Consider the following 27,161-nt stretch of genomic DNA (forward strand, 5'->3'; position numbering starts at 1 on the left):
TTGGACAGTTCTTTCGGGTGCTTTGCTCCAGCAAGGCAAGTCAAGTGAGCACGAGGAGGTGGGAAGTAGCAGGATACTGTGGATGGTAGGAGGAAAGGCAGATGGCCTTGTGGTTGGAGCTGAGGAAGGGGATGCAGGCTGCTTCCCATGCCAAGGAAAGGATGGTTGGTATGTTGTACATCGGGAATCCTTCTAGTCAGCTCCTTCTTTCATATGTGCTGGGGTCAGCTCATGTTTTGGAAGGGGTTAGTGACACCAAGCCTACCTTTGGGGTGCTCCTGTGTATGCATTGAGATCAGCAGCTGATGCTCACTGACTCTTGCCAACTGGAGTCCTTCTCTGCCACTGAGAGGAGTGGCTGCACAACCAGTCTGCCAAAGTTCTCTCAAAGTGAGCAGGAAAGAGAAAAACCTTTGATTACTCAATACTGCATCCTCCTTGCTTTGTACTAAGAGCCCATTCGTGTGTCCCATTCCTTCCCTCCCCTTTATTTCCTGTTTTTCTTCCTGGTCCAAGATCCTCTTGTCCCATGGAACTTGAAGTATGATGCTTAGGGAATGTTTGCAGACATGTTGGTCTGGGCTAGGGACATTCCTGAGCCAGGAGTGCCCACCTTGCTCTGCTGTTTGTGCTGTTTGTGCTGTCAGACTGACACAGCAGCCAGCAGAAGGAAATGCCCCTGTGCTGGAGCACTTGCAATCTAAATCTAAATGACATCCAGCAAATAGATAAAGATGTGCAGACACAAAGGGGCGGCGAGATAACCCAGTGCAGTAACTAAGGTTTGAAGCCTGCTGCCTGCCATGTCCCTAAAACCATTAAGCTGACCTGCTGTGAGGAGGATGCTGCCTTTATTTTGCAGCTGGTTTGACACCCCCTTTGCAGTGACATTCCCTCCTTCCTTGCTAGAGCTGTCCCTGCCCCGTGAGCTGGCAAGCACTTGTATTGTTCCAGGATTCCCAAATCCCAGAAGCTCACTTGCTGCTTCCCTTCCCCCAGCTTCCCCAATAATTTTTTTTTCCCCCCCATTCTTGTTGCCCTCAGTTAAATTATGGCCCGTTATTCCCATGACCTTGTGCTTCACTCTCCCTTTGTTCCATTGATTCCCGCTGGCAAGGGCCGGGTGCCGATGTGCAGCCGGATTCCACACTCTGTGAGCAGGGGCTGCCTTTGTTGGGAGCAGCTCTGGGACTGCTGGGGCAGCTCCTGACAAAGACAAGCCCACGGCTGCGGGATTGAGGCTCCAGGGTCCCCCCAAACCTGTCTGGTTCGGCACAGGGACGGGCTGAGCAGCTGGGATGGAGCTCCGGAGTTGTCTGAGCGGAGAAGCTCCTCTGGTGGGAGCCTGGTTGTGCCAGAGGGAAGGGGAGAGCTGAATAAATGGAGATGCTGCCACGACATTTCAGGCTGGTCAGTGGGGATTGTCATCTTCAGGGTTTAAGTTTGATGGGGGAGTTAAGAGAGAGGGAGGATGTTTTGTTCCTCTTAAAATAATGGGAAAGGAGGTGGAAAAAGGACTCTGCTCTGGTTAGATGTTGGCTATGTGAGCCTGGGTGATTTCCCCTGTTAGTTGGCTCAGTTCTGTGTTGACTCAGGACTTCTGGGTCCAAGAAGCTTTCAGAGCAAACCCAGGGCTATGGATAGGGAGCATGAGATAGGTCTTGATCTCTTCCCCTTGTGCTGGAGCATGAACACAGTGCAGAAGAATTTGGTGCAGTCCCTCCGCTGTAATTGGGACTCTGTAGCCCACCCATTTAGCAACACTGGAGGGGCAGAAGTGTTGTGACCACCTCATTCCTGTCCCTTCTCCAGGTGAATTCCTGTGCCCAGTCACTGTTCTCACCATGTGTGTCCTTGGTACATCTCCTCTGCTGCAGATTCCCATGTAAAGAGTGGAGATAAAGTCCCTCTGTCGTTGGGGAAACCTAGAGATAGATTTTCTAATCTTCCCAGACTTAGGCTCCCAAGTCCTCTCATCAAAGCTGATAAGGAGGCTTGGGATTCTTAGATGTGTTGGTGAAGATGACTCTTAAGCCACCCAGCTCTGCTGAGTGCTGGGAGGCTGAGGATTAGAGGCAGTGCAAGAGACAAAATAAACCCCACCTAACCTGGCTTCCACAAAAGCTGGGTTTATGGTGCCATGCCCACATCCTTTCTCCTTATGGTGCAAAGCTGTTGGGTGATCCCTGTTTGTGGGGCCAGCACTGTCCTCCTCCAGCTCACCTGCTTTCCAGGCCTGTCTCTGTTCATGCTTCAGTGTAGGAGGTGAGTGCTGAGAGAGAGGGGGAAAATCCACTTTGATTTCGAGATCTTTGGGGAAAATATTTGACTTTGTTCCCAAAAAACCTCCCTCTGGATCACTTTCTGTACTGCCTTGCCAGGCCAGCAGGAGCCTTGGAGGTAAATGTGGGGTCTGGGGACCTGTGTGGGTGGGGGGTTTTGTGGTCAGGGCTGTGCTGCACTGGTGGCAGGGAGTGATCAGTATTCTTGGGGCTTCCCCCAGCCCCCCTTCCTTGTGTTATTGCCTGGCCCAGCTTCATAACGTTCCAGTTCTACTGATAATGTCTTTCTTTCTCAGCTTTGATATTAAAAACTGCCCTGATTTGGCTCCCTTTCAGCTGAAATGCTTTGCAGAAGGCAGGAGAGAAGAGGCAAAAGCAGGAATTGGGGGAATAAAAAAACCAAAGCCCCCTTCCCCCAGTCATCCCTCCCCACCCTTTAAGGTGAAGTGCTGCCCTTTGCAGGTGCATGGGCTGAGCAAACAGCTGTCCTGGGGCTCTGTGGTCCATCAGTAGCAATGTACTCGATGCACAACCTGTCTCTGTGAGGGTGGTGAGACATCCAGGAGCTGCACTGCCAGCTCATTTGCAAAACAGATTTGGTTCTGCTGCTGCTGCTGCTGCAAAGTCAGGGGGAGATGGACTGTGGCTGCTCCCACCCCAGTGTCCTGGCTCTTTGTGTGAGCGCAGGGAAGGGTTGGATGAGTGGCACGTGGAGATAAAGGGATGAATTTAAGAGTGCAGGGCCCTGTAAAAGGGGCGTGTGTTTGGCAGGTGTCAGTGGTGTGGCAAAGCTGGGCACGTGGGTTAAGTTGTGAAGAGGAAAGGAAACACAAACACGTCGCTGTTGAGGTTGTACCCCGGAAACTGTGAGTTAACTAAATAATTAATGAAACTGGGACCTGCCTCTGCCCTGCTTTGCAGCTAAGGAAGAAAAGCAAAGATGGGGTATGACTTCTTAAAACACTGGGCTGGAGCTCAGAAGGTTGCTGTTCGGGCTTGTGCTCTCCTCATGACTTGGTAAATTTGGGGTGGGATGTTAGATCTTTGTGCCTCCGTACTGGTTGCTGATGATAATTGTTCCCTTTTCCTTGCTTACTGTGTGTCCTGTTGATTTAGTCCCCACACTTCTGGGGCCAGGGGCATCTCTGCCACATTGCAGGGCTTTTGCCTTAAACGAAAAAAAAAAAATAATAACGTGGAAAAGAGGAAATGTTTCATTCTGTGATGGAACTGACTGCCAAAAACCTGCTGGGGGGCAGCCCAAATACGGACTCAGCACACGGGATTTGGGGCTGTGCTACAAGGTGAACCCGAGATGCTGGAAGGATCATCCTGGGGATTAAATCACTAATGTGGGATCCCTCTGGAGGACCAAGCCAGGGGCAGGACACCTGAGACCTCTCCCCGTGGTGGGATGTCACACCTCCCTGCGTGCCCAGAAGTGGGGGGGTGGTTCTGGAGGCTGGAGGAGCACAGGTCTGAGGGAGTTGGTGCTGTTTCAGAGTTCCTGCTTGATCTTGGCCTTCCCCTGCACCAGTGCAGCTGCCTGGGAGGGAGATGGGGCTTGCAGCCTGTCCTGCTGACGTGTGTGGGAACAGTGGGAATAGCAGGGCACGGCGCGAGTCGGAGCGAGCGTCTGCTGGCAGATGGGCCCGGGGGTGGGAGTGGAACAGCGGGAGGGAAGCAGGGATGGGGGGTAATGAGGTGCCTTGGCAGAGCTGTGAAACCAAGGAATCTTCACTGCTCACATTCCAACTGCTGTCACATGGAACCGGTGCTTCTGTCACCAGTTCTTTTTCCATGGAGTCTCTTCCTGCCTTAAAAAGCCCTCGTTGGGCTTTGCTGCCTCCTGGCCCGGGGCTGGGAGGGGCGAGCGGAGCAACGGGACTTCTCGTTGTTCCAAAGCCACAAATCCTGGATGAGAACACTTCTGGGGAGGATATGTGAACTTGGCCTCCAGCGCTCTGAGGGTTTGCAGCATCAGGCTATAACGTTTCCAGGAAAATCAGCATGAAGAATGAAGCGTTCCGTGGGGAGGGAGCTGGTGCCTCTGTTTGTGCTCTGTGGCCAGGTACTTCCGAGCTCTGGTGCTGCCTTGGCAAGCTGAGACCGTCTGTGGCTTTGCAGGAGTTTGTGCAAAGGGGAAACTGAGGCAGGAGGATTGATAAAATTCAAATGGAAAGACTGGCTCAACACCTGGGATGTGAAGTGCTGAGAGAACTTCAGTGCCACCACTGGCTGACTCTGGCCTTTCCCATCTGCTTTTCAGTTGCCACTGTTGTGTTTTCCTTTGCTCTTGGTTCTGGATGGTCTCAAGGCTCTGCAGTCGTCTCTTGAGTGCCAGTTCTGTTAAGGGGCTGGGTGACAGGGTCATGGCAAGATGAGGTCGGAGGCAGCCCTGTGCTCTTTAAAAGCTTGAAATGCCACTTGGAACTTTGCAGAGCTCCTGGATTGCTCCTGGGATAGAGGAGGGCTGGTAGGGCTGCCCTGGGCACAGTGTCTGGCTGCTCTCTGCACTCAGCTTGTGGCAGCCACAGACCTGTGCCCTGGATCTCTTGATAAATCCAGTGCCAAGGCAGGAACCTGGGCTGCTCAGCTGAATTCCAAGTGATGGGGAGTGATTCTGAGTGCGAGGGACAGTTGCTTGGCTGAAAACGTCCCCTGGAACAGAAATAATGTCGTTGTTGTTATAAATAGGACCGAGGGGGGTTTGTAACCTTCCCTAACCCACACATTTTGGGCAGATTGCAGCAGCTTTGCATGTGTGTGGATGCACAGGCAGATACAACCTATTCTCACTCAAATATGGTGCTTGTTTGTGAGATGGTGTGGTTTTTTTTTTTTCCTTTTTAAGATGCTGCATCTTTAACAAGCCCTTGATAGATGAGAATTTGATGCTTGCAGTGACAAACAGGCTCTTCCTTCCTGCCCATATGCACCATCATGCTTTCAGTTTCCCCCAGCGTTATTATGGGAGGATATTGATTTTAAATCTGGTCGGGGATGCTGTAATTGTATATTAGATATTTTCTGTTGGTTTGTAGGGCTGCAGTAATGCAAAAGGCTTGAGTGTTTCCGTACAATCCAGAGGGGGAAGATTGCTAAGGACCTTGAGGTTTTGAAGGAGGAGGGGGGGGAGGGAGGGGGAGAGACAGAGAGAGAGAGAGAGAGGAGAGAGAGAGAGAGAGATACTGTGGTAGGAAGATTCAGAGATCTGTTGTGCTTTTTTTTTTTTTTTTTTTTTTTTTTGTGTTGTTTTTTTCCTCCCCTTCCTTTCCCCCAGTTGCTTTGCATCAGGGCATGAAAGGAGTGGAAACACCGGGGGGACAAAAGGCACCAGAACAAATGATGAAACTCAGTAAGGAAATCAACTGGATTCAGAATTTATAGCTTTAAAACGTTGCATTGATCAGTGTGTGAATAGTCATTATGTGCTTTTGGGCTGCGTGATTAGGAAAGCAGATCAAGGCTCTCAAGATGATGATTTTTCTTACTTTCATTTTTTTTTCCCCCCTCTGCTTGTAATATATGTGTGTGTGTGTGTGCCTGTGTGTGTGAAAGAGAAGCATAAATACCAAAGTCTCTCTGGTCGCTTCTGCAAAGAGGAAAGTACAACCTTGTCTTGATACTCAGGTTTCTCATCTCTCTTCTAGATGAAATTTTAGGCAAGAGAAGAGTATGTTCTCCCAACAGCAGCAGTGAGTGTCCTTTAGAAAGCAAGAAAGCCAGAAGTGAGTCCCCAAAGGGTAAGTGCTGCTTCTCCCTCCCTCCCCCATCCCCTTCCCCTTTCTTCTCCTTTCCTAAGAGTGGAACTTAATTGAAATTAAGGAGCTGGGGGGGGGTGAGGGAGGGTTTGCAAGAGGCTGCGGTGTGGGAGCCGTGTCTGGCACTGAGGGTGCATGAGGGAGGCGACCAGGGCTCTCTCTGCTTTCTTTATCTCCTGGGGGGGGGAAAGGCTCTCGTTGTGAGCCTCTTAATTAGAATAATTGCTTTACGGTTTAAAAAAAAAAAAAAAAAAAAAAAAAAAGCGAGCCACAGCCCTTGAGGTGGATTATTAGGGGTGTTTCCACTTTTTTCGGGCAGAATGTCTTGATTACATGTTTAATATAAAGAGAGACACGCAGGCTTATCGTGCTGGCATCTGTTCCTTTAAAGGGAAAAAAAAAAATAGAAGCCTGTCAGGGAGAATAGGGCTGCCTAGTTCTCTCTTATGCATTTATGGCTCTGTTCCTATAGAGATGGAATCTGCAGAAGGTTTCTCTACTTAGGGGTTTATTTTTATTTTTTTAATCCCTTGGTTTGTCTTCGGGTTCTTTTCCTGTGAATGCGATTTTTAAACTTTCTTTAGGGCTGGCAAAGTGGGGTGGGTAATGGAGCCTGCAGTTTTAATGAGTTTGTCTCCAGGTTGGGTAAATGAGGTTTTGCAGGCCGTTTACTTAAAGGCTTTGTTGTTAAGTTCAAACTAATTAGCTGTCAGTAATACCCGTCTCGTGTAATCACTGTGCCTAACCTGCACTCTTTGCCACTTTAAAAAAAAAACCCAACTAAAAGCAGATCCTGTTCCATGGGTTTGGAGTTCAGCTGAGACTCTCTAAGGTGTATATCCTCAATAACCCATCCAGGGAATCTCAGAAGGGACTTTTTTGCAGCAGTTTGTCCTAAAGCTTTCTTAAACTACGTGCTTTATATTATGCTTTAGAAAGATATATTGTAGGGACCTGTTCTGCATCCTGATTTCACAGAATGTTCCTGTATATTGTTTCTGGTCCCCAAATTATGATCTGAAGGCAGCATACTCTGAATGCTGGTGTCACTTAATAGAATATTGCCAACATCACCTGAGAACACACTAAATCTTCTCTTTCATGTAACCCTCTCCTGCCTGTTAACTCCTTTATACCAGTAGAAGTGTCTTAGATTTTACTGGGAACCATTGATACTGCTACTCTTTATCTGTTTTCCTTGATTTGCTTTCGTCTGCCCTATTCCTGTTATCCTGGAAATGTTTCTAGTGGATGTGCAGGAAAATTCCAGCAGGATGCTTCTTTAGATTCTGAAACATGTTTGTTATATGAGACATGGGACTCCTGTAACACACTTGACACTTTGCTGTTTCTGCTGGGTTTGTATCCTTTGTAATTCCAAGGTATCAGAATCCAGGTAACAGCAACCTGTGTGGCCTGGCTGAGAATGGGCTAAACTTTAAGCAAGCTGTCTGAAACCAAACTGTTGCATTTGGAGTCATCCCAGTAAAGTGGCTGAACTGGCACAAATGGGAGCATCATGGTCATGCTGCCATGGGAGCAGCAGTGTCAAATGATCTCATTCCATTGCTTTCCTCTGGCCTTCCCACCGTTTTTGTTTTCTGGGGTGGGCTGAGGGCAGTGTGAGGCAGGTGAGGAACCTTTGGCTTTGCAGGATGCACTTGGGATCTAAGTCCTGCTCCTTAGCTCCCAGTGACTGGGGGGATTCCCTTCCAGGGGTTCCCAGGAAGCCCTGGATAAAGAAAAGTTTTGTTTTCTGCTCCGACTTTTCTTCCTCGGAAATCCTTCCCCGCCCTTTGAAAGAGATGAGACAGAATGGAAATTTGGAGCTGGGCCTTTTAGTGATCTCCCATGTGACCTGTTTTTTTTTATTAGATCTTTGGAGAGCCCCTGTTCCCTCCAGTGCTGTGCAGGAATTTAAGCCTAGGCTGTGCTGATGCTGGAATACCATTGGAATAGTGAGGGGCCGAGACTTCTGTGCTTTGGGGGTCTTTGTCTCTCCACTCCCTGCTATGGAAAGGGGGTAAAAGGAGGGGCTGCAGCAAGTGTTGCTGTCTTAAGGCCCAGACAGTGACAGCACCTCACAGCTGAGAACTCCCAGGAGCCTTCCTGTCCTGCTGTCAGTCAGGCAGTGCTCCCGTGTCACGGGTGCCATGGAGGGAAACGATCCCTGTGTTCCCAGCTCTGGCTGGAAATGGAACAATCCACGCTGTGTGACAAGCCATTTTCAAATGGAACGGGCCCTAAAGGCCAGTTACTTGGGATTTGGGAACTGCTGCTGTGGAGCAAAGTGTGAGGTTGTGCTGGAGCCCCAGGCTTGGCTGGGACCCAGAGTGCAGTTTGTGATTTAGGAGCGGGAAGGGAAGCAAGGACCGGTTGGAGTTTTGGAGCCTGTGCAGCCTCACGCTGTGCTGCAGTAGGAGCAGGGTCTGCAGTGTTCCCTGGGACACAGCCCTCCTTTTCCTCCAGCCTGGTGGTCCTGTGCCTTGTGCAGGTGCTGCTCCTCCACATCCCTCATCCCTTGTGGTGGCGACCGGCTCCGGGCAGGACTCTGCTCCTCTCCACCACAGACTGCCCTGGAAGCAGCTCTTGCTCTCCATCACACAGTGCCCTAGAAGCAGCTTTTGCTCGGGGCACAGCTGCCTTGTCTCGGGAACAGCCTTTTGAAGAGCAGGAGTGACCCCATGGCACAGCTCGTGCTGCCGTGGCCGCGCCTGACAAGGCGAGGAGAACAGAGGCAGCCAAGGAAATCACTCCCGCTCTCCGACTGAGCGAAAAAACACCTGTAGGGCTGGAAACCCTTCCAGCGGGGGAGCAGCCACCTTCCCTTCCCCCTCCCCAGCTCGCAGTGTGCGCTCCAGAGATCAAAAGAGAGCCCTATCTCGGTGGAAACGGGGCCGCGCCGCTGTCAAACAGAGCAGAACGTTCTCGCGTCTAATATGGAAATGGGAGCGGTATCAGAGGCTGGGAGCGAGGGCTGTGCTGGCAGGTCACGGAGGAAGCTTTCTCCTCTCCCCAGGAGACAATTCCCCAAGTGAAACCCTCGCTCTCCCGCGGCAGCAGCGCGTCTGGAGATCTGCTCCCCCCGTACCTCGAGACGCGAAACAAAAACCCAGGAGGGAAAAACCAGGCAAAGAGTGTTTTTGGGTTCCCGTTTGAGCTGCTGAAAAATAAATCTGGTAGGAGCCTCGTCGTTTGGGAAGGTTGGAAGCCGGGCTGGACGAAGTGCTGGAAAACACACGTAGGGAACAATATTGTGCTCACCCCCTGGGGCGGGCGATGAGCTCATACGCTGCTCCCTCTGCCATTCTCTTTTCTTTGCTATTGTGGATCATTTAAAACAAAACAAAGTCTTGCTGCGTCTTTGGGTGATGAACTAGACCAGAACTGGAGCTGGACTGCAGCTGAGCAATTCAGATCCAGCCTCTGTCAGTTTGTCCCTCTCCTTTGGAGGGGAACATCCATGTGTTGGTGGCTTTGGCAGCTGTCCAAATAGGCCAAATGAAGGAACAAGGTTTGGCCCTGTTCTTGCTAAAAACTTCACTGCCATCCCCCCAAACCCAGACTGCTGAGTGTGGTGGGAGTGGGCACAGCCCCGCCCCTGCCCTGGCAAGAGAAGACCCTAAAGCTGCTGACCAAGACCTGGCCTTGAGTTTGCAGTGAGACGCATTTGCAGCAGGTTCCTCGAGCTTTGACTGGGGTTGGATAAAGGGAACCTTGGCCTGTCATGGGTTTGTAGCAAAGGAGAAGGGCTGGATAGGCTGGGTGCTCGTGTTTTGTCTGGAATTGCTTGGAGAGGATGGACCTTACGGAATCCTGTGGGAAGGTTGTGCAGCAGTGACACGTCCCTCAGGCTGCATCCTCCAGGAGTTTCCCGTGGCTGTGCCATCAGCGGTGGCAGAGGTGGGCTCCCCTTGGCTCGGGTGAACAGGAGGGGGCTGGCAGAGAGCATGAGGGCCCAGCAGATGCTGCCTTGGCTCTGCCTTCCCCTGGCCCTGCCAGAGTCCATTTCACACCTGGCGGCTGGAGGAGATTTGGCGAGATCAGTCTCCCGCATTACCCCTGGTAATGACAAAAGCAGACAGCAAAGCTTCAGCAAAGCTGGAATTACTGCTGGCTGAGTCATGTGAAATCTTCCAAGTTTTAAGTGTGGAAATCCAGCCTTTCCCTGGGCTCCTCCTTCCTCTCAGCCTTCCCTTGCCACCCCCATTCTCCCTCCCCTCCTTGCACCTGAAATCTGCTCTGCGGCTGATCCGATAGAGTTTATGGTAATTAAGTGTTATTAAATCCCCTCCCCCCCTCCCTTTTCTTCCTCTAATGACACAGCTGTGGGGGGAAAAAAAAAAAATCAGTGTTTTTCTAAATCAGGTCTGTGGCATGTGGCTTTGCTCCTTAGACCTTTGGTTAAGAGCATCAGAAGGGAACTGAAACCTTGTGCTTCTGCATCCCTGGGGGAGGTGGCAGGAGCGGTGAGAGAGCAGAGGAGGATGTGGGAATGTGGCCCCTGGGAGTGACTTGGAGGGAAGGGGACCTGGAAGGGATTTCTGCCCACCACTCCCCTGCTTCTACCAGGGGTGTCTTGCAGGTTTGGGTGCTGGAGGAGGGAGTGGGAGGGAGCAGGTATGGCTTGGCTGTTGTCCAGGGCAGCCTCTCATTTTGGGGTCTGGCTTCTAGGGGTGAGGCACACAGGGAACCCAGCTCCTCATCCCAGCCAGCCTGAAGCAGCCTCTGAACCTGTGATTGCACGGGAAGGCAGTGGTCCCTGAGGTGCAGATGAGTGTCAGTGGGGTAGAGATCCATGGTTGGAGGTAGAGCCACAAATTGCTGTGCTGGCTGACCTGAGCTGGAGGGGACTGAGGTCATTTCCCTTCTGCAGAGGAAGAGTGCCTTGGGAGCCAGTGATGCAACCCTTTTGTATTGAAACTTTGTGCAGCTCAGACTATTTTTTAAAATAATAATAATAATATTTATTGTTGTTGTTGTTGTTGCTGTTGTTGTTATTGCTGCTGTTATTGTTGTTATTCCCTCCTATGTTTTGGGGAGAGGGTGGTTTCATTACAACATGCGAAGGTTTCCTCCACCAAAATCTGAGCCCTGTGTGCTTGGCTGTGCCATGGGTTTGGTGTCAGACAGCACGTTCACCTCTCATTCTGTGCAAGGCAGAAGCGACCCAATCCCTGAGCTGCTGTGGCAGGGCCACGTTTTACAGCCTCTCTGTCTCTTGGGCTGTTTTTTGTCTGCCACAGACTTATATTTTCTGATAGGCAGCTTAGGGGCCTTTGTCTCACCTGGGAGAGACCCACAGCTCTTTTCCCAGCAGGATGGCCAGTGCCTGTGTGTTCCTCACAGTGCAAAGCGAGTGGCCTGTGCTCAGAGCCACCACCTTGAACTTGGAGCCAGTCTGGCAGCAGAATCACCTGCCGTGGTCCCTGAGGGGACTCTGTCAGTGAAATGAAGGAGCACAAATCTGGGGCACACGGTGGGGTGGTCTTGTCACTCACTGAACACAGTGGTGGTCTTGTGACTGCAGCGTGGGGGGAGCCCGTCCCTCCCTCCCCCTCTGCCCGCTCAGATTGTTACTGGGAGTTCCTCTCTGAGTAATGAAAAGGCTTTGCCTGTGGGGAAGATCCGAGATAAAACAGTGTTAGAGCAGCCAAGGCGGGGAGAGTGGTAATTACTCTGATTTGTGCTTACAGTAAACAGAAAAGCCTCTGTGGTTTTCTCTCCCTGACTGCCAGACCAGGATCCCTCCTGCCCCAGGAGCAGGCAGGGCCTTCCTCAAAGCACCTCCCTCCTCCTGGGCTCTGCAGTCGTTCCGGGAAGATGGATAGGGAAGCATCCTGGGTGTGATTTTAATGGCCTCAGGGTGCTCAGCCACAGGTACAGATGTGAAACAACCTGCTCCTGAGACTTCCCCCCCCCACACCCCCAGAGCTGGGCAGGTGGATGTCATCACTGCCAGCATCACCTCCCTGCTCTGGGTGATGAGCATCTCTCACGTTTTTGTGTCCTCGTGGGTGTTTAGGAAGGTGGGGGGAAAGAGGTGCATGTCTGGCCAGGTACGAGCTGAAAAAAGAACTCATGTCCCCTGAGATGAAAGGGTGAGAACTCAGTGAACTCTTCCATCCTCCCTGTCCCCTCTGCCACGCTGGGGGTACAGAGCTTGCTGGCAATTTTGTGTTACGGCCATGCAGTGCTTGGTGCTTTAGGAGGAAGAAGAAAATACAGCTGTTGAGCTTTTTGGGTGATGGGGGCTTGGGTGATGGGGGCTTTTCTGTGTGTAAGTGTAGCCATGTTTGGGGGTTTAGGAGGTTGTTAGGTTGACCACATAAAATGGTACATCTCGAGCACAAGGACAGCTGATCTGGCAGCTTGGTACGTCAGGCTCAGTGGGAACACTAGAGAGTTGTGGGAATTTGTGCTAATATCCCTCTAACCCCCCTATCTCTTTCTTTTTGCACTGTCCCTATACTTATGTGATTTTCCACTGTATCTTTCTCTGGGAAAAAAAAAAAAAAAAGACCCAAATCTTTCTGCTCTTCAGAAAACTCCCACACGCCTCTGCTGGAGGACTCGGTGACTCAGATGACCCCGGAGGAGCACTACAGACGCATGATGTCAGCACTGAACGAGCATGGCACCTTTGAAGAGCAGCAGCAGCAACGTCTCTACCAGCTGGCCAACAGCATGGCAGTGCCCAGCCACGGAGGTACAGGATCTGCAGAGGGGAGGAGGGGCTCGTGGTGCCTGTAAAGGTTCCTAATCCCCCCCAGTGTGCACCTGAGGGGGATTGATGGGCTGCAGTGCTGTCTGTTTATCATGCAGCGAATACAAGTGGTGCTAAAAAGTGTCCTAGAGACCCTTTTCTCCCACCATCTCCGTGGGGGCATCTCCCCTCAACCATCTGTAAGTGCCAGTTCCTTCTGGAGCTCTCTGTGGGGATACGCTTTTCTTCACTGGAATAGATTCACTACAGTATCACTACTGTGTATTTTGCAGTGGTGGTGAGAGGGGTCCTTCCTTTGTTTCAAGAGTTTGTGTCAATGTGAATGTTCAGGATCTCTGGTGTAAGGCTTTATTTGGGGTCACAGTGTGGAGCAAGGGGGATGAGCAAGTTGGGATAACACAGCAGGGGTGTGAGATGTAGGCAGTGGCAGACACTCCTGCCCTGTAGTGATGGAAATGGCAAGAGGATGTTGCTGCCTTCTCCTGGGGGCTGGAGTGGTGCCTGGAGGGGATGTGTCCTGCAGTGCTGGGACCTAAGAGGTGCAGTGTGAGTTGAAGGATTGCTGGTCTGTTTTCCCTGGGCTGTGGAAGGAGCCGGCTGGATCCAGCGTGTCCTGCGCTGTGCCTAAAGGGGGCACCAGGCAGTTACAGGATCTGCCTTGGATCCACTTGGCAGGATGCAGGATCCACGAGCATTCCCTCCACGGGTTCCTCAGCCCACCTCACCTTCCCTCGGGTGAGCTGAAACTGCTGCCACTGGCTCAGCCTCACCCTGAGCAAAGCCATGCCTTGCACCGAGTCCCGCGCTGCAGGAGCCAGGGGTGGGGGAAGTAACTCAGCTCTCTGGATCAGGCAAAGCCAGGGAGATGGAAGAGGTGATGCTGTTCCAGTCGTGGAAGCAGAGGGTTGGAGCATCACTGAAAAGCAGGGCTGTGCAAGGATCTGTCCCTCTGCTGCTTCCTGCCCGAGCTGTGGAGGGCTCACACGGGGAGCCGGGGGAGGAGCACAAGCAGCATCAGCAAAGCATCCAGCAAGAGCTGGAGGAGAATCTCTGGTCTCTGAGTGTAAATCCCCAGGGCTCCTTGTTAGGTTAATGAAGAGGCTGTCTTCTTTTCCACTCTGTTTGATTTGATTGGCTTCTCTGGGGGCAGGAAGGCGATTCCCTTCGCTGTGGAGTAAGGATTTGCTTATCAGCAAAGGCACGGCACAAACCTGTGCTGAGGCACGGCCCGGTGAACATGGCACATGCTCTGTGTGTGGTGTTGAGCTGTCCCGGGCGTTTTCAGAGCTGCAGGGCTCCTGCAGACACAGGGATACAGGGCCCTAGGGCTGAAGTTTCACATGTACATGTGATGAACACAGAGGAGAGGACAGCGTGTAACGCTGTGCACAAAAGGATGACACACTCCTATGCCCAGGTTGAATATTTAACCATGTAATTCAGATCTAGACCATGTAGAATACACCTGTAGACCACGTTGAATACAACAGAGCAAATACACAGCTCAAAATGTGTTGTGTGCACGAGTGTTGTGACAGACAGTCACGACAGACCACCCAACCTGGCACTGGATGGCTGCTGGACTCATGGACGTGTCCATCCCACCAGCATGTGCTGCAGAACTTCTCTCCCTTATAACAAGCAGAGTAGCTCATTAAGAGCCTGACGTATTTTTATGATTATGATTAAATTGTCTCAGCAGCATTTGTTAGGTGAGGGGGTCACCCTGGGGTTTTGGGTGGGCAGGGGGAGAAGAGGCGCCTGCACGGACAGACTCCCTCGTGGAACACTGACGAGGCAAAACTTGGTGTATTTTTGGGTTGTCTCCACACCACAGGGCCCTGATTGGGCTATAAATTATTAGTGCCAGTACAAAGCGCAGTTTATCTGCGGGCTCACATGGAGGCACCAATAACATTAATAATTTAAAAAATGTTAATAATTTAGAAATCTTTTTTTTTTTTAATTGCTTTTCAGCCCCCCCCCCCCCCCCCAGCACCCCCCTCCCTCCTCCACCCCCGTTCTCCCAGTGGCATTCATCCCACATTCTGAATTCAGTCTGTCTCCGTGCCTGGAACCTCCATCCGCCAGCGTCCCACTGTCAATCAATCTGATTTCCCAACTGTCAGAGTGCAGGATTGTAAATAACAGATCCTGGGGGAGAGGGGGGGGGTCTGGGCAAGGGGGTAGGGGCGCAGGGGAGGGGAGGAGGGGGAAGAAAGCGGCGAGGAGAGGGTGGGTGTGCAGGGGGTTGTTGCGGTCATTCAGGATCAATGCAGCTCCTGGAACTGGCTGCACGCCAGACTTCTAAATTACAGGCGCTGTGGCGATGAGGAGTGACCTGGGTTTTTCAGATAATTAATTTATAAACGTTTCGAGGTGCACGGCCCCTGGCTCGGCGAATTCTCTGGGCCTTTTTACGTGATCCGGAGGGGTTTGGTGTTCCTTACATACCCCTGGCAGCTCAGAAGCGTCATTTTAAGGTTTGTCCCCTCAGCTGGGGGTGTGGGGACAGGGACTGTGAGTGTGGCTGGAAATTCAGGCACCGGTGCCCTCCTTAGTGCCAGCAAAAACAGCAGCTGTGTAAGTGTTTCCACCCCACCACGGGGCTTCAGCCCTGACCGTCACCAAAATGTTGGATGATGTGACTGAGGAAGCTCAGGCTGGGCTAATAGGGATGTGGGTATCTGAGATTTCCAGAACTGAAGGAAAACAGCATGGTGGTATTAAGGAAGGCAAGGAAATTGGAAGTCTATCATCACCAGGGTCGTGCATTGTTCTTATAGTAACCTGGCTTTACAAATCCATCGTGGGAAGAGGATGGACGTGTGGAGGGCTTTGCAATCTCAGTGTGCAAGCTGATCCTGCCCAGGGTGTGTTCACTGAGATAAATCTCCCTCTCCTCCTCTCCCCAGCTGTGTTTTGGTTTCCTTTTGCAGCCTGGTGCTCAGTGAGCACGTGAGGGAGGTCTCCTCCAAGTGTGCTCTTGTGTGTCTGAGTTTCTTGTGTGCCATGTGAATGGTAGCAGAGGTTTTGGTGTGGGATGTAAGTTGTGTATGGAGTGTTTTTATATAGATACAGGGACTAAGGGGCTCCTAATGCTTAACTGGGAGAGAGGAGCACTCTGGAAAAGCCTCTGTCAGTGTGACTAGTATGGGTGTCCATGTCACAAGTCCTTGTTGTTCCCTGAGCAGCAGCACATCAGCTGTACCTGCATCACCTGCTCCTCCCTGGGGCTCTCTGTGATCCCCTTTAGTGGTGCTTGAAGTGATTGTGGCTGTGTCTGCACTGTCCATCACACAGCCCCTGTGTGGGCAGCTTGTCTGTGCTGACACCCCCCCTGGAGAGACTGTACAGGTGTATAACCTGTCACTGCACACATGTCACAGGTAGGGTGACACAGGTCACAGGTTCTGCAGTAGTACCAGGGCAGCACAGGTTTAATGAGGGGTGCATTTCTGACCTGCAGCTGATGTCTGATGGAAGTGTTGTGCCTAAGGCTGGGAGGGGCTCCTCCTGTACCCCATCCTCCTCTGCCCTGTGGCCAGGCCCTTCCCGTTCCTACAGCAGAGCTGTGCCAGGCAGGTACAGACCCTGCAGGGCCAGCCCTCACCCCTTGCCCAGGTGAGGCCACAGCATCCCCCAGGATGTGGGTGGCTGACTGAGGGGGGGCACCATGCTTGGGAAAACAGCCCTGGGTGCTCAGACCGCTGCCAGGCCGTCCCTGGGAGCAGGGGTGGGTGTTCCCCGGGCAGGTGAACGACGGAGTCAGGTGTGGATTTAAGAGGCTACCTGGGGAAGTGACCCCCTGTTCCCCGCGTTCAGCAGCAGCTGGAGCTGCTGGGCTGTGGTTTCGGGGGGGTGATGCTGTCCCGACCGGGGCAAGAGCACACGCAGCAAACGCTGCGGCCCCCGGGGGAGCCCCCATAACCTCGGCGGAGCCCAGCGGGGGCGGAGGGGGCACGGCGGGGCCGGGCCCCGGGGCAGGTGCCACCGCGGCTCCGCTCGGGACCGACCGGGAAGGCTCCGCGCCCGCGGAGAGGGGGCAGACGGCAGTTTGGGGAGATCCTCCCTCTCCTTTTGCTCTCCCCGCATCCATCCATCCCTCCTTCCATCCTTCCCTCCCTTTTCCCCCCCCTCCTTCCCTCCCTCCTTCCCTCCGGCAGGAAGGCAATTAAACAGCAAATCCACCCCCCCTCCCTCCCTCCCTCCCTCCCTCCCTCCCGTAGTTGCACAATTTCCTCCGCTGCCAAACTCCCTCGGCGGCGGAGGCGGATCCCGCCAAGAGCAGCCCGAGCCCGCTCCGCCGTGTGAGTGCCGGGGCAGCCCGGGCAGCCTCTCCCGGAGCCCCGGAGCCGCGGGGATGGGCGGCGGGGGGGCAGCTGTCGCCCGAGGGGCTGCGGGCACGGCCGGGAGCAGCCCCGGGGCAGCGCTGTCGCCCGCGGGGAGCCCGGAGCATCCCCGGAGCAGCCCCCGCGGCGGGGACGGGAGGGCAGCGGGTGTTTTCTGTCCGTCCATCCGCGGGGCTGGGGGGAGGGAGGGGTTGTGCGGGGGTCGATGCCGGGCAAGCAGCTCATCCCTTCCCTCCTGTCCCAGATCTCCTGCGGGCGCGGCAAGAGGTGGCGGCGGCGGCGGCGGCGCGGAACCCCGGCGCGATGGAAGCGCACATCCCCTCGGCCAGCAACTCTTCCAGCCAGCGGAGGAAGCAGGGCCTCCCGCAGCACAGGGACACCCACTTCCCCGAGAGGTACCGCGGGCGCGGGTCACCCCCCGCCCCGGGGCGGGGTTTGGTGCGGGGCGGGGGGCGCGGGGGGCTTCGCGCCGGCTGCACCCTCGGGAAAGCCTGGAAAGGCTGGCATGGGTATCCTGGGGGTGCGGGAGGGGAGGGAGTGCCTGGGTCAAGCGTTGGAATGGGCTACCCCGGGGAGGTGGTGGAGTCACCATCCCTGGAAGTGTTCGAAAAACTTGTGGATGTGGCGCCTCAGGGACGTGGTTTAGTGGTGAACAGGGAGGTGTCAGGTTAATAGTTGGACTCAGCTATCTCGGAGGGCTTTTCCTACCTTAAGGGTTCTGTTTTTCTGTGCAGTGCCCAGGGGTTGGGCAGGGCTGGTTTGCCCAGGTGAGGTGTGAGTGTCTCTCCTGGGTGTTGTGCAGGTGCAGAAGTTGGTGGGGGGTGTTCTGTCCCATGCCAGGGTGTCTGTATGGAAAAGGGAGTGATCTGTGCTTGGACACATGTGCATCCACATCCAGGTGAGTGACTGGCTGGAATGATCCCAATCCTGCCCTGGATTCCAGGACAGATGCCACTTCAACCTGTTCTTTGGCCAAGAGCAAGTTTAGGTGTTTAACTTTGCATTTTGCAGCATCTCCAGATGAGGGGAGAGAACAAATGCTCTAGGATGGAGTAGAAAGAGAAGTTTTCTTTTTCACAGAAAAGAGGCACAGCTTGCCTTTACCACTGCTAGGAGTGCTGGAAAGCTGATATTCCCCCGCCCTCCCTTCCCCCCCCCCCCCAGGAAATTCTAGCTCGTTTATCTTGCTCTGTGCCACGAGCCATTCCCTCAGCAATCAAGAACATCAGAGGGAAATTAAATTAAAGCTGCGTGTGTTTCTGACAGGGATAGCAGAGGCGGGAAAGGGCCACGGGGATGCAAAGGCTTTGGATATCACGGGACAAGCCGTGAAAGGCTCTGGTATTCAGACTTTTTTTGGCTTTCATGAGGGGGTGGGTGCAGAGCAGGCTGCAGCATCACTTCTGTAGCACGTGTACGTACGTGTTGAGTCCAGAGTTTCCCCCCCCCCCCCCGCATTTATAGTCTTGGAGATCCTTCTTTTTTTTTCTTCTCATTTTTCTTTCTCTCCAACCAAGTGCCTCTGCAATGTGTAGGGGCTGGGGCAGACCTGGTAAACCTTTTCTCCTGCGGGGTGTACTTTGGCTAACCCGCCTCATAAAACGCAGCCCGATCCGTGCGGGTTGCAGGCGGACCTGTGAGGAATGCAGGGATCCACGGGTTTCAGAGCAGCCAGTCAGCAGGAACGTTCCTCCAGCGCTGTGTGGCCTGGAGAGGTGCCAGGCCAGCCGGAGGCCTGGCTGGAAAGGCATGTACGGGAAGGGTGGAGGCTTCTAACGGGGAGGTGCTGCTCGCAGGAGGGGCAAACCGAAAATGGGTTCGATAGGGATCAGACCCAGGGGTACTTGCCACGGCCAGGCAGGTGCTGGAGGTAATGGAGCTGGGCTAGGCCAGGAAATTTGGTTTGGGAAAAAGGGGGGAGAAGTTGCTCACTAGCTCAGGGGACAGAGACTGAAGGCCAGGAGTTGACTGTTGGAACAAACCACTACTTTTCATCTTGATTCTGTTCTCCAAGTAGTCCCGTGAGTAGTTGCACTGGTGTGGGAGCAAAATCCTGGCGAGCTGAGGAGGGGGAAGGAACACACAAGGGAGGGGGGGAAGGAACACAACTGCCTTTGATGTTGAGAGAAACACCTGTGGGACCTTGGAACAGGGCTGCAAGAGTCACTCAGTGTCTCAGTGTCCCTTGTTGCTCGGTGACAGTGGTTCTCATCTCGAAAGCAGGTTGTATTTTGGCATTTGGGAAGGCCTTTGAGTGGCTCAGTTGCAAGAGCAGTGTAATGTGGTAAGGTTGTGGGGAGCAAGGATATTTGCACCCACTTGTAAAGGTCTGGTTATTTGGCTGTGAGCAAGACCAGCCTGTGGCTGTGTTGGTGGGCACGAAAGAAAGAAGCTGGTTTTTGTTTTGTGGTCTCGTTTCTGTCCAAGAGCCTGCAGGCTGAAATAAGGCTCACAGCAGGTTATCAGCCCTGCTTTTGTTTTGCCCCAGTGCTCCCAGCTCCGACTGTATGTCCGGGACCTGCTCTTATTCCTGGGCAAAGTCATTCTCCAAGGAGCTTTGAGACAAACTATGTTGAAACATCCCCATGGTGGGCCTGGCTTGGCACATCCTGTGCTCCCTTCCTCTGCCATCCCAAGACATGGCAAGACCAGGCTGTCTGTGTTTTCTGCAGCCATCTGCTCCCCCAGGGAGGGTGTGGTGAGGTCCTGTGTGGCCAACCTCCTCGGCCAGGCTCTTAAGTGTAATGATCCTTGGTTAGCAGAGCTGGGGAGACCTGCTGGGAAATGGGAAGCTACAGCTGCCCCCATGGTCATGACTTGGTAAGTCTGCTTGGTATGGTTTGTGGATGGCCCCATCCCTTGAAATGTCCAAGGCCAAGCTGGGTAGAGCTCTGAGCAACCTGCTCTAGTGCATCGGAAGGTGTCCCTGCCCATGGCAGGGGATTGGAACTACGTGATTTTTAAGATCCTTTCCAACCCAAACCATTCTCTGATTAGTGCACAGTGTCGTTACTTCTCCCCAGAGCTCTGCAGCCACCTGAGTATCACTGAGGGTCCACTTGCATCCCTCTGCTCCCACTCAGACGTGACCTGTTTGGAGCTGTCCTGTGCAAATTGTTCCTGGCTGTTTAGCCAGAACACCAGGGGTGGTTTTGGGAACGCCAGGAGAAACTGCGTTATAAAGCAGTAAAGTTCTGTGTGGGGTAACTTCTCCCTTCCACTCCCTGTTACCCTTGGGTTTTGTACTTGGCTGCCATGGTCTTTGTCAACAGGGTAAATCACAGCGGCCTCTGTGCACCTTTGTTAGGAAGGTACGGAATTTTCCAGAGGTTCAGGTGGGCACTGACAGAGGAGAAGGCAGTGGAGGGAGCTGCCTCAGGTTCGTAGGCAAACTGTAGGTAGATTTACAGCATCTCCTTTCCCAGGAGCAGAAGTAATAACACATGATGCAGGGGGATGTGAACTGTTTGGCATGGTGTTAAAATTCCATTTCAGCTTCCTATCGGGAGATCTGTGGGGATCAGGTCAGCTCTCAGGTGCAGCAGCTTTGTGGGTAAGAATAATTAGTCACTTCAACCATTATGTGTGGCAAAGCAAAGGGGCTGAAACCCACAGTGGTGACCCAGTTTTATTTATCAGGGCAGCGCTGATGTTTTTGCAAAGACAGGAATGCAGAGAACTTGCCTGATAATGAGAACTACACCATACAGTTTTCCTGTTTCCAGGGGTGAGGGTGGGTCTGAGACAGGGAACAACTGGGAAGATGGGTGTGTTCAGGCATTCATCAACTAATTATCACCCACTTTTGCTGGTCAGAAACAGGCTGGAAGGTTTAATGACACTAAGGACAAGGCAGGCAGGTGAGTAGTGGCTTTGAGGGGATGATACACTCATGTACACACAAACACCTGGATATGGATTTTCTTGGACCAGGCTCCAAGGTCCCTTTAGTGGCTTGGGGGCCCCTTCACCCCTTTGGTCCATCTGTTGGAAAGAGTCAGTAAAACTGAGACATCTTGCCAAAAGTAGACTCAAGCCACAGGCTGGAGAATCCATTTGGTTTCATGGTTTTGGTTTCCTAGATCCTTCCTCGATCGATTCAGGCTCGGATTACGGAGTGCCAGGGCCTGGTGGTTTGTTTGAGAGGACTGTTGAGTTCAGCTTTATAAAAAGACTTGGAAGAGGAAAGGGCACAACTAAAAGGTGCCACTGTAACTGCTCCAGCCTGGAGCACTTCCCATCTCCAGACATCCTGCAAAAATGGCAGGTGTCTGTGCCCTGCAGAGTTTTCTTGGATCCCACCCCCTGGATCCTGCCTCCAGGCTTTGTTGGCAGCGTGCTTGGTTTTGCTGGGGTCGTTTAGCCTGGCGCGTTCTCACCCAAGGTGTTCATCTCTGTGCTTCTCTCCGAGCAGGCTGGTGTACCTGGAGCCTGGGGAACAACTTGTGTTCTCCCCCCTTCAGGAAAACCTTTCATGCCCTGCAAACAGAAGGGACTGGCCGGGAGCTCGGGTGAGGTTGGCTGAGCTGGTGGACAGTGTTGATCAGTGGGGTGAAGCTTGTTGGCTGAATATGAAGCATCAGTTCTGTGTTGGGAGTTGTGAGGAGCTTGTTCTCGTGCCTGCAGTGTGTAGTGTGGGGGTCTGGGGGGGACCTGCCCCTCTCTCGGGAGGGGAGAAGGCAGAGCCTGGTCAGAGGAGTTGAGGTAGGTCCTTGGTACAAGCCCTCAGCTGGCTCTGGGGCTGTCTGCAACCAGCATTAGGGACACAGTTCATCCTCCAGGACCACAGGCAGTTCCAGGGGAAGGCAGGAGGAATGCCAAGGGACAAGAAACGCTGCCTGCCTGAGGTGCCATCAGCATCCTCATCTCCGGGGTCCTGGGAAGCTGAGCCCTTTGGCTGGAGTGTTCTGGGAATGGGAGCCACAGAGTCTCAGAGAGGCTCTCATTGCCCTTCCCTTGCAGAGCTGACAGACATTGTGCATCAGCCAGAGGCTTTCTCTGAGCAGAGATGTGCCCAAAATACCCAGCAAGGATTTTTGGATGGAGTTCTTTCCATCTGCTGTTGCTACGATTTGTTCTTTCACCACCTAATTCCTCCCCCCTGTTTTTTTGGAGGCTTTCCTTTTCACTGCTGGCTCCTTGGGCACATCCTCCTGTGCTCTCTGGGTGCTGTCTCTCTCCCCCTCTTACCCACTCCCCAGCCTTGCATCCCCCTCTCTGCTCTGAATATTCTGATTTTCTGATTTTTGCACTGGAGGGATCCTCAGCAGATCCCAGCTGGCTGAATGTTATGCAGAGCAAAGGCCAAAGAGCTTGACCCGATTTAACTAATTTGGTTTTAGCACCAGTTTGGATTTTGAGGGGGCGATTTCCCCGGGCAGCACAAACCAGGCCCATCTCCCTGTGTCCAGGCCTCGTTGCTGTCCTAGAAGGGCAGCTCCAGTGCATGTCTTTTCCTGCCTGGAAATCCCAAACACCATTTTTAGAAAGCCCTTTCATTTTATTTATTTTCCCTTCCTGGCACAGTGTCTGGGGATGGCAGAGCAGCGAGGAGCTGTGTGCTGCCTGCCTATTACCTCGGGTTTAAAGTGTCTCTTCCTATCAAATGCAGAGCAGGAGAAAGCAGAGCTTTCATGCATTTTTTTTTTTTTTTTTTTCCCCCCTTCTTCCATCCGTTCTAAATTTATTTCCATGCCTTGCCGGTTTCAATCTGCATTTTCTGACCCTCTCACATCTCCAGTCACAGCCTGTGCTCCGAGCCTTCCCTCGGAGCTTGGATTGAAGTCAGGGGGGAGCATCGCTCTGGGCTGGGGAGGATATGATGGGGTTAAAGTGAAAGGCTTGGTTTTAACAGTATAATGTGTAACCCCATAATGACTTTAAATATTGATTATTTGAAGGCCATTAGTGCTTATTGTTAAAGAAAAGTCAATACTTTTTAAGCCTTGTGAACCATTTGTCTCCTGTTAAAGGACATATCAAATTTAGCAGCATGCAGTGCAAATCCCCTAATACCCTGCTCACAGGCCTCCAGCTGGCATATTAGGGGGGGGGAAAGAAAAGAGGATGGGGGGAGGAATATGCAGTAACACAGAACTGCTCTCTGCAAGGTAAGGACAAGGCTTATCAGATGTAATTGCCAGGGGCTAAATTCAGGTTCTCAGAATATGGGGCTGTAATTCTGCCCTTTGAGTGGTGGAGGAAGAGGAGGAAGGAATTTAATGGGGGGGTTGAAGGCCGGTACATACCTGGGAAAGGATGCAAGGATTAGTGTTGTGCTGCATGTCTGTCTAAAAGCACAGCAGCCTTTGTTAAAGTCTCTGGGGCTTTTTACTCCGGGGTTGCCAGTTCTTTTCCAAGCTGGCTTGGAAGCAATTGGCTGTATCTGCACCAGGCAGCCTGGGAGGGCTTCCCAGCTCCGTGCCAGGACACGACCTGGTGGTACTGCCTCCCTCCTGTGCCAGGTTTCCATGCCAAATACCGGGCAGATGGGCTGGGAGGGAGCAGTGGCAGGCTCCAACAGGTTCTGTGTCCAGAGGGTTGGGTTTGTGGGATGGCAGGAAGCGTCTGTCCACGGTCTCACACGGAGGTGAGATGCTCCTCAGGGCTCTGCAGCAGGAGCTGTGGGGCATCAGGATGCCTGCAGGGAGAAGAGCTCCTCGTTCCCTAAATATTTATGAGCGTGCCTGCTCGCTTTTTGAGTTCTCTGCTGCTGGGGATTGATGCCGAGTGTCGGGGGGGACAGCAGGAGGGGTGCAATGACCCCTTCGTGTTGGGCCATCTGCAGCTTCCCTTCTCTGACTTCAGGCCAGGCTCCAGGGGTGTGGTGTGGGACCTCGGGCTGCTCCTGTTCCTTTGGCCTCACCAGCAGTGCTTCCCTGTGTGTGTGTTTGGTGGGGAGCTCCAGGGCTGCTGAGAGGACAGCGCCGGGGTCTCCGTGTGCTGCTGTGTCAGGCAGGCCTGGTGACAGCGTGTGTGAATGCGCCTCCCTGAATTTTCCAAGCCTTTGGACTCATCCCCAGCGCGTGTTGGCGTGTGTGGAACAGAGGCAGCACCTGACTTCTCAGTCTGAAGCCGCTCCTGCTGTGCTCAGCCCCGTTCCTGCCGCTGGGATTGGGGCCGGGAGCTTTGTCCCTTTGCTGCATCCCCTTTCCCAGCCAGGCACCCCTCACTGGCCAGCCCAAAGCAGGAGCTGATCCCAGGCCCCAGAAGGCAGGGAAGCTCCGAGGAGAGGACAGAGGGAACGAACTGCAGAGAGTCTCGAGCAGATGCGAATTCCTTAGGGATCAAAGTTATGCCCGGTAGCACAACATTAAAGCATAAAAATAACCTGATAAACACCGGGCTGCCACCGAAGGGAGAACCTTCTATTTTCCAGTGCCCATCAAACACTCTGCTTTCCTGGGCACAGATTCTGTGTTCTTGGCCAAAATCAAGAAGCTCCTTTGTTTTTAGAGTCCCCTTCAGGCTGCCACCACTTGGGGCTTCGGGACCTCCTGCAGTATCCCCCTTTCCCGCACTATGGACGAGGCGAGGCTGCTCGCCCGGCCACGCAACAGTTAAAAAAAAAAAAAAAAAGCGACTTGATTTCCCTAAATTGCTTCTTATAAAACGAACAGCACGTCTGCCCGGGCTCGTCTCCCCGTGATTACAGCTAATTACGATCGAGCGGACACCTCGGAGCCCCCGTCACGCCGCTTTAATTGTCCGTTATTCATCTGCGGGCTGTCCGGGGTGGCAAAAGCACTTGGCAGCCGCGGCGACCGGGGGGCCTCGGCTAATTGTGAGGCCTCGGGGATTAGGGCAGGTGATTACACACTTCATGGTGTAATTACATAAGCATCGCTTGGCTGCTGCCCCGGCTCGGAGCCGAAGGTCACGCGCTGCGTTACCTGAGATTAATTGGAGCTGCCAGCGGAGTGCGAGGTGCTGGCGGAGCGGTTATACGATTAGCATTAACATTTCAACAGCGACCGATCGATCCGTGGCTCTCCTCCAGACACAGCGAGCTGTGCAATTAGTTTAGAGGAGAGCTAGGGGAGGGAAGGAGGAGGAGGAGGAGGGAAGGAAGGAGAGCCGCCGAGGCAGCCAGGGGAAGGGAGAAGAGGGAGGCAGGAGATGGGGCGAGCGAGAAGGAGGAATTTTGGAGGGGGGATCTCAGCCGTGGATCAGCGTTTTGTAGTGGCTGGTGCATACAGTGGGGATAAAACCACACTAGGAAGATCTCTGCTTGCCCACCTCGCCCCCAAAGAGTCCTTACCTGGTTTTTCACGGTGTTAATTCCTCCCCCTGCCCCAAACCGCATGGGACAGCTGGGGGTCCTTCTCCCACCCTCCCGTGTCATCCCCCCCTCTGAAATGGGCAGCGTGGTTGTGCGTGTGGTCTGTTTGATGCAAAGTCACAGGCACCTTCTGGCCCCCTTTCTCGTGCCCTCCAGTCTCTCCCGAAACAGATTTTACAGGGAGATACCGTAAAATGAAAATAAACGGCACAGCACTTGGCTTTGCCTCTGGATGCCCTGGTGAAGGTAATAATGTTGTAAGTGGCCATCAAAAGGAATTAAGAGACGTGCAGCCGGAAAGCAGATTTGCTTGCAGGCTCCCAGGGCAGATTTGACTAATGGAAGAGACCTTGGCTCTTACTCCCTTCCTGCCTGTTTTTTTTTTCTTTCTTTTTTTTTTTTTTTTTGCCTTTCCCCCCTGCTGCAAGCAAGTGCTACCTGCCTTGCTTCCAGGCATTGTCCTCTTCCCACCACTCAAACCTGCCTCCTCCAGCTGACTTACCACCTGGCATCTGCTCTGCCCATTCTGTCCAGCATCACCCACCCCTTCTCCAGCAGGACACCTTCCTGCTGGCCCCGTGGCACTTTCACATCCCTCTCTCCATCTCTCCTGTCTGTCTTTCTCTGCCTGGCTCCCAGCTCTTCTCTCCAGAATTAAAGACCACCCCTTGTCCCAGCTAGGACAGGGATTTTCTGCAGGGCGTGCCGGTGTTTCCTACAGATTTTTCCGGAACCCCTCTCCAGCTCCCAAAACACAAAATACCTTTTCAGTTGTCGGTAGATGAGATAGAAACCCAGGCTCGATAAGGGAGAGGCAGATGCAGAATCTGCAGCCGTGCCTTTGCTAGCCCTGGGCAGCCAAAATCCCTTTCAGCCCAGCTGAAAGACCACAGAGGCAAAGGTGGGAAGTATGTGTGACCCGTGGAGTCCTGTCTGCTTTCTTCCCCTTTTGATTCTGCTTCTTTTGGTTTCTTTCTCTGCATTTTAGAAGCTCTGCATATCAGAATTAGCCTCTGGCTCAGAATGCAGGTCACCTGCAGCCAGGATGTTCCTTCCTGAGCCGGGGCCCTTTTGGATGGAGCCTCCAGGTTTTCAACGTGAACTTATTTTCTGATTTCTGCAGGGAGATCTCCCACCCACCGCCTCTGCTCTCGCCCCAGAACGCTCCCCACATTGCCCTGGGGCCCCACTTGAGACCTCCCTTCCTCGGGGTGCCTTCGGCGCTGTGCCAGACGCCAGGTGAGTGCCCAGGTAATGCTTGTGGGCAGCCAGGGCGGGCTGAGACAAACTGTCCTCCACCCAAACAGCCCAGCCACACTTCCTGTGTCTCCCCCTGACTGCTGTGCTGACTTCACCCTGGTTTTGCAGCAATAGCAGCAGTTGCCTTGGCTACTCTTTCCTTTAGTCCCCGCCAGCCTCCCTGGTGTTTCAACCCGCGGGCTCTAGAGCAGAAAGCAGCACTCAGTTGCCCTTTTCTTTCTGAGGTAGCCCTCTGGAGAGCTGAGGTAGCAAAGAGTCAGTGCTGAGATGAGTGAGCCCACGGTGCTGTTCTCCCTGTCCCCAGGTTACGGGTTCCTCCAGCCGGCACAAGCGGAGATGTTTGCACGGCAGCAGGAGATGCTACGAAAGCAAAACCTGGCCAGGTAAGAGTGGGAGAGGGATGGATTTCTCCTTCCCTTTTTCAGCAGCAGCAGGCAGAGTAAGGTGGGGTGCTGTGTGGGGTGAGCTGTGCCCGGGTGACAGAGCAGTGTCCAA

General features: G+C 53.2%; 1 protein-coding gene across 5 annotated transcripts in view; it reads left to right on the plus strand.

Annotated features, from left to right (window-relative positions):
* The window catches only part of SAMD11 (sterile alpha motif domain containing 11), a 114,500-nt gene that overhangs the window by 71,471 nt on the left and 15,868 nt on the right, over positions 1-27,161 (plus strand). For all 5 annotated transcript variants that reach the window (XM_027728599.2, XM_027728603.2, XM_027728606.2 and 2 more), the window contains 5 exons: positions 5,936-6,028; positions 12,591-12,755; positions 17,370-17,520; positions 26,530-26,645; positions 26,971-27,049. In XM_027728599.2, the coding sequence (XP_027584400.1) occupies positions 5,936-6,028; positions 12,591-12,755; positions 17,370-17,520; positions 26,530-26,645; positions 26,971-27,049 (604 nt within the window). The remainder of the gene's footprint in view (positions 1-5,935; positions 6,029-12,590; positions 12,756-17,369; positions 17,521-26,529; positions 26,646-26,970; positions 27,050-27,161) is intronic.

This window comes from Pipra filicauda, unplaced genomic scaffold (assembly GCF_003945595.2).
Source record: "Pipra filicauda isolate LSUMZ 115617 unplaced genomic scaffold, ASM394559v2 scaffold87_size3191425_pilon, whole genome shotgun sequence".
Classification (NCBI taxonomy): domain Eukaryota; kingdom Metazoa; phylum Chordata; class Aves; order Passeriformes; family Pipridae; genus Pipra; species Pipra filicauda.